The sequence below is a fragment of the Cavia porcellus genome, unplaced genomic scaffold (assembly GCF_034190915.1).
Source record: "Cavia porcellus strain 051 isolate PalLab524CR breed Dunkin Hartley unplaced genomic scaffold, mCavPor4.1 scaffold_18, whole genome shotgun sequence".
Lineage (NCBI taxonomy): Eukaryota > Metazoa > Chordata > Mammalia > Rodentia > Caviidae > Cavia > Cavia porcellus.
The window spans coordinates 51,478,897-51,492,800 of record NW_026947501.1 but is presented as its reverse complement, the minus strand read 5'-3'; the positions used below and the strand labels follow the sequence as shown (position 1 = coordinate 51,492,800).

The window sequence follows — 13,904 nt, the reverse complement described above, 5'->3', positions numbered from 1 at the left end:
AGGCTTTGTGTTGTATTTCAGGCTGACCTTGAAGTCACTGTGTAGCTCAGGGTAGCCTTGAATTTGTGGCAATCTTCCTGCCTCAGTCTTTCAAGTACTGTGATTACAGATATACATCATCACATCCAGCCAAAAATAATTTTAAATAGTAACATTTACAATAGCAACTTAGAACAAAGAAATAGAAATCTAATATTTGTAAGATAATATTTGCTGAAAATGAAAATACCAACAATAAATAATAAAGAGCAATATTAATGGAGAGACACTGATTCATAGACTGAGATTCAAAATTTTTAAGATCCCTTCTCCCAAACCAATCCATACATTCGTTACAGTCCCCATCAAAATCACAAAGGGTTGTTTTGTAGATATGTATAAACAAATGTGCTTGAAAAGACTAAGGAAATACAGAAGATTTACTATATCTGATTGCAAGATTTATCTAAAGTTAGATAGCAAAAGATAGCCTAATGGATGAGTGGAACACAGAGTCCATAGATGGTAAGTTTGGTTTTTTTTTCCCCCATAACAAGTGAAAGATAATTCATTGGATAAAATATGTGTAAATATGTGTAGTTTCTGTAACATCTGGAACTGGAATGATTGAACATAAGTAATGTAAAAAACCAACCAAACAAAATCCCCCATTTTGTTTTATCTCCATCATATGTAGACTAATTCAAAATGGATCTTAGATCTCAATGTACTCTAAAGTTTTTAGAGGAAAACATGGAACAAAGTCTTCATGGCATTGTATTAGGAAAGAGTGCTTAGATATAAAAGGAACCAGGCACAATAGCACAGGGCTGTACTCCCAGCACAGTGGGAGTCAGAAGCACCAGGGTCACGAAAAGCCTGGTATGTAGCTTCAGTTTGAAGTATCATAAAAGGGAGAAATTTGAAAGTCTCCTTAACACATTGCCTACTGGCTTGAACCACAGGTAATACCTGTGTGATTGTCTCATCACAAGTGGATATGATCACTTTCATCAGTCTTTTTCAAATGAAGTTAATAAAAAGCCACCCGATGGATGAGTCAAGCATATACCACCAGTGGTTCAAGCCTCACAGTGGCAAGACATAAATTACAGTTCTTTTGTAAATGTGTTAAAACTTTTTTCTCAAAACACACCAGTAAGAGAATTCAAAGTGTATTCCAATTATATATACACACACACACACACAATAAAGATACCTCAAAATTCAATAATACAAAATCCATGTAAAAGCAGGCAAAAGATTGAAATGGTCATTTTTACCAAGAACCATAAAAACATGTGGAAAAAACGCTAAACATTACTGGTTGTTAAGGGAATTTAAGACAGCAGTGAAGTGGTGCTACATACCTGAACATATACCTAAGAAGTAAAACCCTGTCTTTATCAAATGGGAAGACCACTTAGGCAGACAACTGCAGTTTCATATAAAATTAAGTACGTATTTACTGTAGGTCTCATTCCCTTCATAAAGTACTTACATTAGAGAAATGCTTATGGAGAAGCTTACATAAAAATGTTCATATTGTTATCCATATAACCCCAGATTGTAAGCCTCTCAGATCCCTCAGCCTGTGAATGGGAAGACAGGCTATCCTTACTGTGGTTTGGTACTCAAGGATAAGATGGAAGGTGGTGCTGAGACACCGCAGATGGGACAGCCCTCACATCTGTTTCAATGACAGAGCCCGTTTGTCTGACATTTTAGGATCTTCAAGGGTGGTGAACAGATCACTGGTGTATGAGGGACTATGGATTCAAGGAATGTTGACTCCATGGCTGGCACAGGGATGTAACTGTTCTGAGCCTTCAGTATACTGGTTATTTCATAACTCCAGGCATTTGTTGAAACTTTCATATAAATCTTGTAACACTTTATTATATAAAAAGATAAAGATTTTTGTATGAATGTCCTATTTTATGGTATGGGTCTCTGAGGTAAGTAAAATGTTACCTGTTAAATACTGTTTCTCAGGTGACATGCAAATAGTTTAACCTAAGTTTTCCTTTTATTATCCTTTAGGTGTTGAAGTGCCATCAAAAGACTCTTTGCCAAAGAAAAGGCCAATTTATGAAGACAAAAAGAAGAAAAAAACACCACAGCAGCTAGAAAATAAAGAAGGTTTGTATATAAGGTGCCAGTGGCTTAGAAACTATTTTACTTAGCTTTTCCCTATAACTGTAAAAGTAGACTATCTTTTTAAAAATAATCAACAAATCAGAATCCCGTACACTTGTGTGTATGCACTTGTGTGTACGGTTGTGTGTGTGTGTGTGTGTGTACGTACGCATGTGTTGAACCCAGGGCCTCACAAATGCAAATCATGTGTTTTACCATTGAGCTACATCCCTAGCCCTAGAATTGCATTTTGAAATTTATTCCCTATCCTATACTTTGTTTTCTTATTATGGTTGTCATTCTCATCTGATTCAAATGAGAGACAAATGGAAAATAATTTACCTTGAAAAATTTGGGTTCTAATCTATGAATGACTGTTGTTAACTCTGAAAAGCAAAACTATTAGTTTTTGTTTTACAATCTTGTGTGGTTTTATGTTCTATAAAGTTTTCTTTACAACATATGGCATAAACATTTTAAAACTTATTAGAAAATAGGTTCTTAGTACAGATTTCTATCGTGTACTGAATAGAATATCTTAACAGAGATGTGTGTGACAGAGATGTCATTAGCGTTGTTTCTGTGCCTCTTTCAGTGTCCGAGGCAGTGGAGTTAAGTGCCACTGTTGATGTGGAGCGAGGTATACCAGAGAAAGAAGGAACACCCCCTCCTGTTGACCCAGGCCAGTACCTTCGCCAGTTTGTTCCTTCCTATTAAGCACTGTTGGTGTATCGTAAGTTATCTTAGTCATTAGTAACTTGGAGCCAGATAAATGTCTGGCTAGATGGCCCATTACCTAGTAGTTCATAACGGGTTCTTTTTATTTCCACTTTGAGAAAACATCCAAGTGGCACTTAAATCAGTTTTGTTCTTATCAGTAGTCAGTAAATCTTCATGGAGAGATTAGAAAGTTTTGGGTTACAGGTTTATAGGTTAGAAATCCAAAGAAGGGCTGAAGTTCTTAATCTTTTGGGAACATCTTTAATTAGAAGATTTTAAAAGCCATAAAAATGTGCATTTTTTTCATTGTTTTATTTTTTTTCTGAGACAGCACCTTGCTTTGTAGTGTAGGCTGGCCTTGAACTATCATCGTCTTGCCTCAGCCTCTGGAGTACTGGGATTATAGGTGTGTACCACCACACCTGGCCAAAATGTGCATTTTAAAACTTCCATAAGAAGTCAGCTTCCATTTGCTAAATTAGTAAAAAGATTCAATTATTTATTTGGTGGGGAGGCATTGTAGAAAGTCTGGCTTTTTTTTCTTTCCAAGTTAAATGTCAAAATTCAGAAGACTGAAGAGAACGGCTAGCTAAATGTGTTTTTTTCAAGAGAATCTCTAGTGTTTAAAGACAGATCAGGACTGAGAAACAGCCTTAGAGAACATCAAGACTGACACACAGGTACATGGTGATAGTTCCTTTTCTTTCTTGGCCTCTCCTATTCCAAGTGAATGAGATCATTTTGCTGAGCTCTGCTTGGCCTTCATGGCAAAATTAGAGAAATTCAGGTTGATCTTAATAGCAGTCCACTACTATAGGTCAGAAAGAATCAATAGGATGAGTGTTTGGGTACCTGTTTTTTGAGTTTCAACTTCCTCCTTAAAATTACTTACCCCGAATTATTGGTAAATAATTATTATAGGCAAGCAGTACCTTGATACTGTTTTCCTTTATTAGTAGTGGTTTTGCTTGGTTGGACTTCAGTAAAAGTCCATTGTTAAAAGGGAATTATAATCATTAATATGCAAATCATAGTCTTAGCTTCCTGTCTACTTGGGGATTTATAAACATGGCATTCTTTTGCTGTTTTGGACAGGAGATACACTGATAGTTTTATATCTAGCTTTGGAATTTAACATTTGGATACATATCAGAAAAGGTTAAAGAAGAATAAGTAACAAATTCTGTGTATAAAGTGAATTGAAGATTGAAAAAGAAGATAGATATGAACTTTTGTCTTCAAGAACCAGTGTACTCATATACTGTTTCCAAGATCTAAAGAAACATTTCAGTGTCTGGATTGCTATTTGGTTCAGGCTGGCCTAGGGCTCACTTTGTAGTCCAGACTGGTCTTGAATTTGCAATAATCCGCCTCCCTCAGCCTCCCGAATGCTGGGATTACAGGAGTGTGCCACCACATCTGGCCTTGGATTCTACTATTTTAATTTCAACTATGAAATCTAGGTTTAGTTTGATATATTGAAAGTATAGTAGGAGACGGTAAAGCATTTAGTAACGGTAAGCTGTAATGTGTTATCTGTATTGAAAAAATTACAAAATAAAGCATAATTGAAACTTCTTTTTTATGTCATAATTTTCTATCTTTCTCTTAAAGTAGCTTTATATTTCTAAATGATTTTTGTGTCTTAAATGAAAACCTTTATTTACAGAAGAAGAAGAAGAAAGTGAGGATGGTGGACTGGACGATTGGGAAGCCATGGCCAGTGATGAGGATAGAGAAAAAGGTGAATGACTCATGAGAACTCATTGACAACCTGGTGGTTGTTAGACACACACATTTCAGAGTGTGTGGCTAGCTGGTCCCTTTCTTCTGAGGACAGAGGGATTGCCTGAGGATGGGGACCAGTCTTGCTTTCTCCATTGCTGTGATTCCTACATCCAAATGACTAGATTTTTAGGGTGTCATTTGAGCATTGTATCCGTGGGTTTAGAATGCATTTTCCAGACTAAGGATGTTATAAATAGGGTTGTTACTAAAGCTGACCTACTGAAGTCTGTTCACTTAAAGTTTAATGAAAAGATGAATAGTATAATTCCTGTTTACTATGAATAAGAGATGTTTTATTGTCACTACTTTCATTTATTATGAAAATCTCTTATTTTTTGGTTTAATTTCTTAGTTTTTTGGTTTTTTTTTTTTTTTATCTTCTTGAGAGCTGTATTTGGCTACTTGTGTTTTAGGCTCCCCTACTTGACATCACCCTTACTTTTAAAGCTGAGTTTTCTTTAAGCTTGGCTTTCATCACATTCTACAAGCTTCCATATGTTGTTATTTGCAAATTTTTATTTTGACATAATAACTTTCACCTATGGTTTATTCAGTATATTTCTTAATTTACAAAAGTAGGTAATCAGAAAATATGCAAGATTCTATCCTTTGAATTCTGTTATCTGGTTTGCAATGTAGCAAGTTGTTAGTTGTGTTGCATATATGACTAGAAAGCATTTATAGTCTGCATTGGTTTGGTGGCTGTCCTTTTCTGTATTTAATTTCAAGTCTTTTACTCTGCTTTGGGCTTTTTTTCTGGAGGCTGTTTTCCTCTATTACTGAGACCATTGTGTTACAGAAGTCACTGTGGTTCTAGAAGCTTTTCCCTAAATTCTGCTAATTTTTGCTTTATGCATTTTTATTGTTGTTAGGTGAACACAAATGGACCTTTCTGATGAACTGAGTCTTTTATAATTGCTACTTTTTTCAGACAACTCCTGTTTCCTTAGAAGTCTTCTGTATCTGATACACAGCTATGCCAATTGATTTATGTGACTTTTCTATCTTTATTATTTTTTCTATATCCTTAAACAGCATTATTTTATTCCACTTATGCCACTATAACAAAATACCACAGTTTGGGTGATTTATAGGAAGCAGTAATTTCTTACAGTTGTGGAAACTGGGAGTCCAAAGATAAAGGCACTGACATTGGTGTCCCTGAAGGTCTGTGTTCTGCATCTAGGACATTGCTTTCCTTGCGTCCCCAGAGCAGATGAGCGCTCTGTTCAAAGGAAAGAAGTTCTAAAGGGTGAGCCCTTTTTGAGACTTCCATTATAAAAGCATTGGTCACTTCTCAGAAGACCCTGCCTGCCAGTTAATGCCACAGTGTGTCTTAGCCTGAATCGTGAAGAGGATTCCACATTCAAAATCTAGCAACCCCAGTTAGTTTGTCAGCATTTTATCTTACTTAGGGTTCTTATAACCTGTTGCATTTAACATGTGACATAATTAATGAAATACATTGATGTTGTTTTTCATTTTAGTTCTGTTTTGTTGTTTCTTTTTCCTTTTGTAACCATCTTTTGGATTGTTGATTTTTAATTCCATTTCCTGAGTAGTAGAAGCATAGTCATTTTAGAATTTTAGTTTCCAAACTTACATATATAGAAACTCTGGTTGTCTTACATACTGATTTTTTCATGTAAATTTTTCTTTCATATATCTTGTTACTTTTATGTATTATGCTCTTATTTTACTTGTAAAACCATAGAAATAACTTGAAACAAAGGATTATATTATCTTTAGAGCAAATGCTTAGGATCAAAATGTTTTGGATTTTGGATTACTTTAGATTTGGGAATATTTGGATTACATGAGCTACTTGGGAATGGACTGAAGTCCAAAGATGAACTCTATTAATATTTTAAATATACCTGATACACATACCCTGAAGGTTATTTTATGCAATATTTTTAATACTTTGGTGCATGTAACATTTTTATGAAATGGAATTAAAAGTTTCAGACTTTGAGATTTTGGATTAGAAATATTTAACATTTACTTACACCAGGAATCTTGAGTAAAACAGCAGTATGGAGCCATTTTATCCTGCATTTACACTGAGGATCTAAGGGTGGTCTGGAGTAACAGGAAAGTCTTGTTTATTTCATCCTCATTCTTCCTCCTGGAGCGTAGTGCTTCAGCATTTGTTCCCCAGGGCGGGGTTTAACCAATGCGTGCCCCCCACCCCCCAGCCTATAGTAGGGCTGGGCTCCAGTGCTGTCTTGAGGCATTGAGGCAGCTTAGCTTTCAGCTGCCACCTCCAGAACAAGCAGCAGGAAACAGAGCTAAGCAGGGCTGGGGATTTAGCTCAGCGGCATAAGTGCCTGCCTTGCAAGCAGGCAGTCGTGAGTTCGATCCCTGGTACTGATAAAAATGAAAAAGACAAAAAAAAAAAACAGAGCTAAGCTTTGGACTTAGCTTCCTGTGTTTCTATCCTCCCTTGGCATCTGTCCTCCTGATGCTTTTCTGTTTTATTAACTTTAGTATGCATTACTGTCTGAAGTTTTTACTGTTACATAGCAGTTTTCACTGTAGCACACAGACAAATACTTGGTATGTGTGATGCATGAAAATATAATGTTGCTAATAGTGCGTTTCATTCAGTAGTATTTTCTCTTACAGTCTCTGTTATCTTAATGCAACTCTGTAATGTTAATTCATTTGATTTAAAATGTTATTTGTCTCCCAAAGAAGGCAACACAGTTCATATAGAAGTAAAAGAAGTAAAAGAAAATCCCGAAGAGGAGGAGGAAGAGGAAGAAGAGGAAGATGAAGACGAGAGTGAGGAAGAGGAGGAAGAAGAAGGAGAGAGTGAAGCCAGTGACGGTGATGAGGATGATGAAAAGATGTCAGATGAGAAAGATTCAGGGAAAACAGATACAAAGCAAAGTAAAGAAATTAGCTCAGATTCTGAGTGTGACTCTGATGATGATCGAACTAAAGAAGAACAGGCTTATGACAAAGCAAAACGGAGAATTGAGGTATTTATTTTCGCTTTCTCGTTACTCCTTTCCTCCCCACTCCTCTATGATCATTGTACTGTACAATTAAAGGCTTTGAGCAGCATTTTTAAAGACACATTCTCAAGGTTGGGCTTGGTAGCATGCACCGGTAATCCCAGCTACCCAGGAACCTGAAGCAGGAGGATCACCATGAGGTCAAAAACCAGCATGGGCAACATAGCAGGAGCCCTGTCTCAACAGAACAGAGAACTTTGGGCTGGGGATATAACTCAGTGGTAGAGCACTTGGCTTGCCTGCTATAGGTCATGGGGGAGTCTGACTGGTACTCAAAATTATGGCACTTCGGAGTTTTGGGTTAGGAGTGCTTAATCTGTCTGTATACAGGGAACTGCCACGTGATCATTAAAGAACCAAAATACTGACACTTTCTATGATATAAATGAGCCTCAGAAACAGGTTGAGGGAAAGAAGCCAAAACACAGAAGATCACATTCTGTATGATTGCTTTCATATGGAATTTCCAGAAAGACAAATAGGTAGAGACAAAATGGATTAATAATTGTCTAGTCTGGAAATGGGAAGTGACTGCAAATGGGGACAAGGAATCTTTCAGGTTTATGGAAATATTCTAAGGTTGGTAGTGGTGACGATCACACAGCTCTGTACATTGGTAAAATATCATAGCATTATATGCTTAAAATAGGCCAGTCTTGGTGTGTAAATTGTATCTCCACAGAGCTCATGTTTATAGCTAAGAGGCCAATAACATTGTTTCATGAAAGAAAAAGGAATATATCTAAAAATTATCTTCAGTTAGTTTTTTTTTTTTTTTTTAAATCGGTACCCGGGATCAAACTCACAACCATACACTTGGAAGTTAGTTTTTTTTTTTTTTTTAAATCGGTACCCGGGATCAAACTCACAACCATACGCTTGGAAGGCAGGCACTTATGCCGCTGAGCTAATCCCCAGCCTTTCAGTTAGTTTAAAAAAAACACAGAACTCTTTAACAAATCTATGAAGTGGGATGATGGAAGAAGTTATACTTTGTGTCTTTTTATCTTTTTTTGTGGTACTCGTGGTTGAACCTAGGACCTTTACCCTGACCTACAACTCTAGTCCCTTATTTTTGAGACAGGCTCTCACTGTTTATTACATTTAATATCAGCTGTGTACAGAAGTGATGAGAACATTGCACATGAGACTTTACACCATTACTAATCACCGTTAGCCATGCTGCTCTGAAGTCTGTTCTAACAGGTTCCTCCTCATCCAGATATGCTGCAAGGAGCTTTGGGTTGTAAAGGACTTGGATGTAGATTGATCATTCTCGTGCCAAGGGAAATATAAAAAAAAAAAATGAGAGGATTTGGGGTAATATTTAATGTTTTTATTATTACATGTTTGGAACAAATGAAATTTACATTTGTTTTGGAAGAGTGGTACATATGTATGATGTGTTGATCATTTTTCATCCACTTCCCCTCACTCAGTATTTACCTTTGTGATTTTTTTCTTTTCATATCTAGAAACGGCGACTTGAACATAGTAAAAATGTAAATACAGAAAAGCTAAGAGCCCCTATTATTTGTGTGCTAGGCCATGTTGACACAGGGAAGACAAAAATTCTAGATAAGGTAAGAAGAAAATATTGTGTACATTGTTACAATTTTGAAAACAAATGTATGGTGATTTTAAAAGGCTTTAAAAATCCATAGCATATTATAGGCAGTTCTCTTTGCAATAAATAACCAATTTTTTTGCTTTTATTTTTTTCTGTATCAAAATACCAACCCAAATTTGCCGTTTTCTCCTAGCTTCGTCATACACATGTCCAAGATGGTGAAGCAGGTGGTATCACACAGCAAATCGGGGCCACCAATGTTCCCCTTGAAGCTATTAATGAGCAGACTAAGATGATTAAGCATGTAAGTTACATTGTATGTTATCTATTTTAATCTCTAACAACAATTAAGATATGAAACATTTCAAACATTGGAAAAGAATAGAAATGAGTAAATCAGACTCATGTGCTCACTATTCAGAATTAACTTCTGAACTGTTTTGCCCTATTTTGTCTTAACATCTTTCCAAAAAATAGTCACTTTATTTCCCCTTCTGCCAGAGGCAACCACTATTCCAAAGTCAATCATTTCCCTCTGTGGTTTAACATAGATACTGTTGGTCTCCATGTTTGAAGACTCTTGTACCTCTTTTTTTCTATCTGTCATATTTTCTAACTTGTTTGGAGGCTTCTAATTTTCAGATATTAACTGTAACACAATAAAATGTAAAACTTAATGAATCATTCATTGAATTAGAAGCACTGTGGAAGTCACCCTGTCAGGAAATAGAACCTGGATAGTTAACCTCAGAAGCCTCCCAGATGGCCCTTGTCATGTAAAACCCATTTTTTCCTCCACAGGCAATTTTAAGAAATGTCTCTCTTTAATGTATCTGGAGTTCAGAACATATTCCAGTTCTGTCATCCATCTTCCATAGAGAAGCTTTTATCTAATTTACTGTTTGATTACTCAGGGTTAGTTATGTGTGAAAAAGGCAGAATACCTCATCCTTTGCCTTTTGTGCACCAGTTTTTCAACTAGATAGTGACCAGTTTGTTTTCTATATGGATTTGTGGAGTTAAATAGACTTACTCTCTCAACCTGTTTTGTTATTATTGTACTGAGATAACCCCATCTTTGCCCACTGTTTGATTCCTGGGTCATTTTGATACAGTTCTGGTAGACCCTGTTTTTAATTGCATCAGAGCTATCTGGTATGATAGGGTATCCTAGCTCCTCAATTAGAAACTGCTTCAGACCTGGAACTGGGCCTTGTAAATAATTCTCCAAGTTCTGTGATCATAGAGCAAGTGAAAATGGGGTTACTATGTGTGAGTGTCTCACTTTACTCCTGATTTAATCTTTGTTCTACATGTGAAAAGAATTGATAACAGTTTTTGTTTGATTGAGTTGTATGAAGTTCATTTTCTAATAGACTTTTTAAAAAGGATTATGAGAATACAGTGGTTTAGTGTTTGAATATTGAATACTTTGTGGCCTTGATAGTGCAACATCGCTTGACTACATATAAAATCTTTGGTTCACATTTTCTTTCTCAGGTATTTTAAATGTTAAGTTTCTTCCTGCATAACAAAGTTAAGTTTGACCATAAATAGATTTATGTCTTTTAAGGCATGATCATTTTACATTTTGATGTTGGTTGTTCTGGATAAACTTTCCAGTTATATGATACTCTCTTGCAATAAGTAGTTTTGAATCTTTATGAATTCTTAAAAAATTACAAGTTTTTACATTTCTAATTAAAACTGTATTCAAATAGTATTTCTGTGTATCAGTCATTAAAGAGTTCTTATCAGCTTATTTAGCAGTTCTTAAAACTTAAGATTTTGTGTTATTTTTTAAATATAGTTAAAGAGAAAGATTATTTGGCCTATAATAAGGTTCTTGGTATTAGCTTTACGTGATTGCATTCAAACTGGAACAACAGAACAGTTAAGCACTCAGTGAATGTTGGCTTAAACCTATCAGGATTTGAAACGTACATTTGAAATCAGACATAAATCAGGGCAAAATTTTGAAAAATCATTTGAAGATTAGGGAAAAAATGTAAGTAAACAGAGATTAAAGAGTGTGTGAGCTTTACTGGTTTGTATGTATAACCTTTCAGGCTAAATGGCGTACGTGCAACAAGGTCTGTTGAAACGTTTCATTCATGTTTAAGTGCTTCGGACTAGAAAACAAAAGGTTTATGGCATATCAAAATAAAGCACATATTCATCTGTTCTTTAACATTTTTGATCAGTGTGCTGATTTTCTTGAAATATACATTAGGTATATTTTTGGTGGTTTAGAATTGCTTTAAAATTGGATGACACATTTTTTAAATACTGAGGGACAACCTTTTTGTCTCAGCTTTCTAGACATACAGAAAGAAAATTTTTTACACACTTAATAATACACTCAAACATAGATAATACCATAGTTTTATGATTTAGTGAATGTAGCATTTTTTTTTCTGCAAAGTGTCTTTTGATATTGATGAAAATACTAGCTGTTATACTTTGTGGCTTGACTCACTGACTTTTAAAACCACTTACTTGGAAAAGGAATTAATGATTTTTTTGTTTTCATGAAAGATGAATTATTATTTAAAGGACCTTTCATTGTTTTGCTTTCCTTATGCCCTGCATTTTCTCCACTCTTTCTAGTTTGATAGAGAGAATGTACGAATCCCAGGAATGCTTATTATCGATACTCCTGGACATGAGTCTTTCAGGTAAGACCAAGGCCAGTGTTTGAACTGTGTTAAGTCTGAAAGTTTAGCGGTATCATTAACCTTTGGGTGGTCATTTGAAATCTGAGGTACTGGTAACTACAGTTTTGCTTCCATGCATCAATGATTTGCTAGTGTCTTGCTTGGAACCTTGTTTTTTACTTTGAAAGAGCATTTTTGAGCATCTTTTTAATGAGGAAATTGGAGCAAAGTCTGATACATATCTAGTCCGTCTCCTTCAAGAGGAATGTTGTATTGTTATCTTGCCCAGAAAACTAGATTATTAAAGTTGGCAGAAATATTAGAGCAGCTTTTGGAACTGACTCATTTTAACAGATGTTGGGTCTGTGTCTGTCAGATGAGTGTGTGCATGTTAAGGTTCATGGCACTTCAGAAATTTAATATATAAATTGTATATAATATACAGTTGTTCTTCCTTATCCACTGGTTCTGTTTCTGAATTAAACAACTATGGGTAAAAAGTGATTGAAAAATAGCATTTGTACTGAATGTGTACAGAACATTTTTGTTATTCTGTAAATAATACAATGTTAACAGTTCTCTATTACAGCATTTACATTATGTAGGCATTAAAAAATGAGTACCCCCCCCCCCTTTTTTGTCTTTTTCATTTTTATCAGTACCAGGGATCGAACTCACAACCGCCTGCTTGCAAGGCAGGTGCTTATGCCGCTGAGCTAAATCCCCAGCCCCCTAGTACCCCTTTTTTAAGTGCTGGGGACCAAAAGTGTTTCAGAGTTTGGAGTTGGAATATTTGCATAGACTTCATGGTTGAATATCCCGAGCATCATGTTGGCACTGTAAAGTTTCCGATTTTAGAGTTTGAGTAGGGATTCTTGGCCTCTGAAAGCACTCTAGAGATAGATAATACGAAGTTCCTAGGATGCAGGTACGACAGCACTTCATGTAAGGGACATGGTTGAACATACATTGATTTTGGCACCCCCGAGGGGTCCTGAGCCCAGTGTGTTGTGGATACCAAAGGATGACTTACTGATGCTTTCATTTAGATTTTAGAAATTAAAATTGAGAAAAATAATGATTTTAGGTTTTCTTTTTATACACTTTCCCATCTTTCCAACAGTAACCTTAGAAACAGAGGAAGCTCTCTTTGTGATATTGCCATTTTAGTTGTTGACATTATGCATGGTTTGGAGCCCCAGACAATTGAATCCATCAACCTTCTCAAATCTAAAAAATGTCCCTTCGTTGTCGCACTTAATAAGGTAAGTCTTTCTCAAAACATTAATTGGGGAAAATACTGTTTAATTATTGTTTTTTAAAAATTTTAAGGTAAAATTTTAAATTTTAACAAAATTCAAAACAAGATAAGAGAGTAATAGTACAAACCTTTCTTTTCAATGAACTAAGGGAAATTAGTGGTATAACTGTCATATGTATATTCCCTTTCTCCATTCTGCCATCCCAATTTCTCTTCCCTTTTGAAGCTTCTTTGCACTTTACAATATATATTGTACATTTTGGGATATTTACTCTTTCAGTTTCTCATACTAGGGAGACAATACAGTATTTACACATGTCCGTCTGGTTTATTTCACTTGTGATTCATTATTTTGATTTTAAAAAGTAAATTTTGTTTCTGATTTTTCTTTTTTTAACACTTTCCTACCCCTGGCCCTGCCCAGCTCATTGGAACACTGATTTGTATTACAGTGAGGTGTTTCTGTCCTGCAGTCAGCAAGTTAGATCTCACACTAAGTTTGTTGTACTTTATGTAACAGACGAGCATGCACAGGGTCTGGCATCCCTGAGGGGTCCTAAGCCCTCTATTTTGACAGAGGGGAAGGTTGATTTTGGAAGTGTCTGTAGAAGCAATTTGGCAGAACTTGGAGATAAATCGAGGGGACAGAAGAAGGAAGCATCAGAGTTTCTGATTCATGAAGGGATGGCCAGGCAGACAGCATGGTGGTGTGGAGGGGTCACCAAGGAAAGGTCTCTTGGATGTTGAGTTGGTTTCAGTTTTAGGCA

At 35.8% G+C, this 13,904-nt stretch overlaps 1 protein-coding gene across 2 annotated transcripts in view; it reads left to right on the top strand.

Moving 5' to 3' along the window:
• The window catches only part of Eif5b (eukaryotic translation initiation factor 5B), a 66,953-nt gene that overhangs the window by 39,231 nt on the left and 13,818 nt on the right, over nucleotides 1-13,904 (top strand). The window contains exons 7-14 of one of the 2 annotated variants that reach the window (XM_013154281.3): nucleotides 2,023-2,121; nucleotides 2,714-2,800; nucleotides 4,508-4,582; nucleotides 7,327-7,613; nucleotides 9,125-9,232; nucleotides 9,413-9,523; nucleotides 11,830-11,897; nucleotides 13,000-13,141. In XM_013154281.3, coding sequence (XP_013009735.1) covers nucleotides 2,023-2,121; nucleotides 2,714-2,800; nucleotides 4,508-4,582; nucleotides 7,327-7,613; nucleotides 9,125-9,232; nucleotides 9,413-9,523; nucleotides 11,830-11,897; nucleotides 13,000-13,141 — 977 coding nt within the window. Of the gene's footprint in view, nucleotides 1-2,022; nucleotides 2,122-2,713; nucleotides 2,801-4,507; nucleotides 4,583-7,323; nucleotides 7,614-9,124; nucleotides 9,233-9,412; nucleotides 9,524-11,829; nucleotides 11,898-12,999; nucleotides 13,142-13,904 lie in introns of both variants that reach the window. The other variant, XM_005004455.4, reaches the window with a different exon arrangement.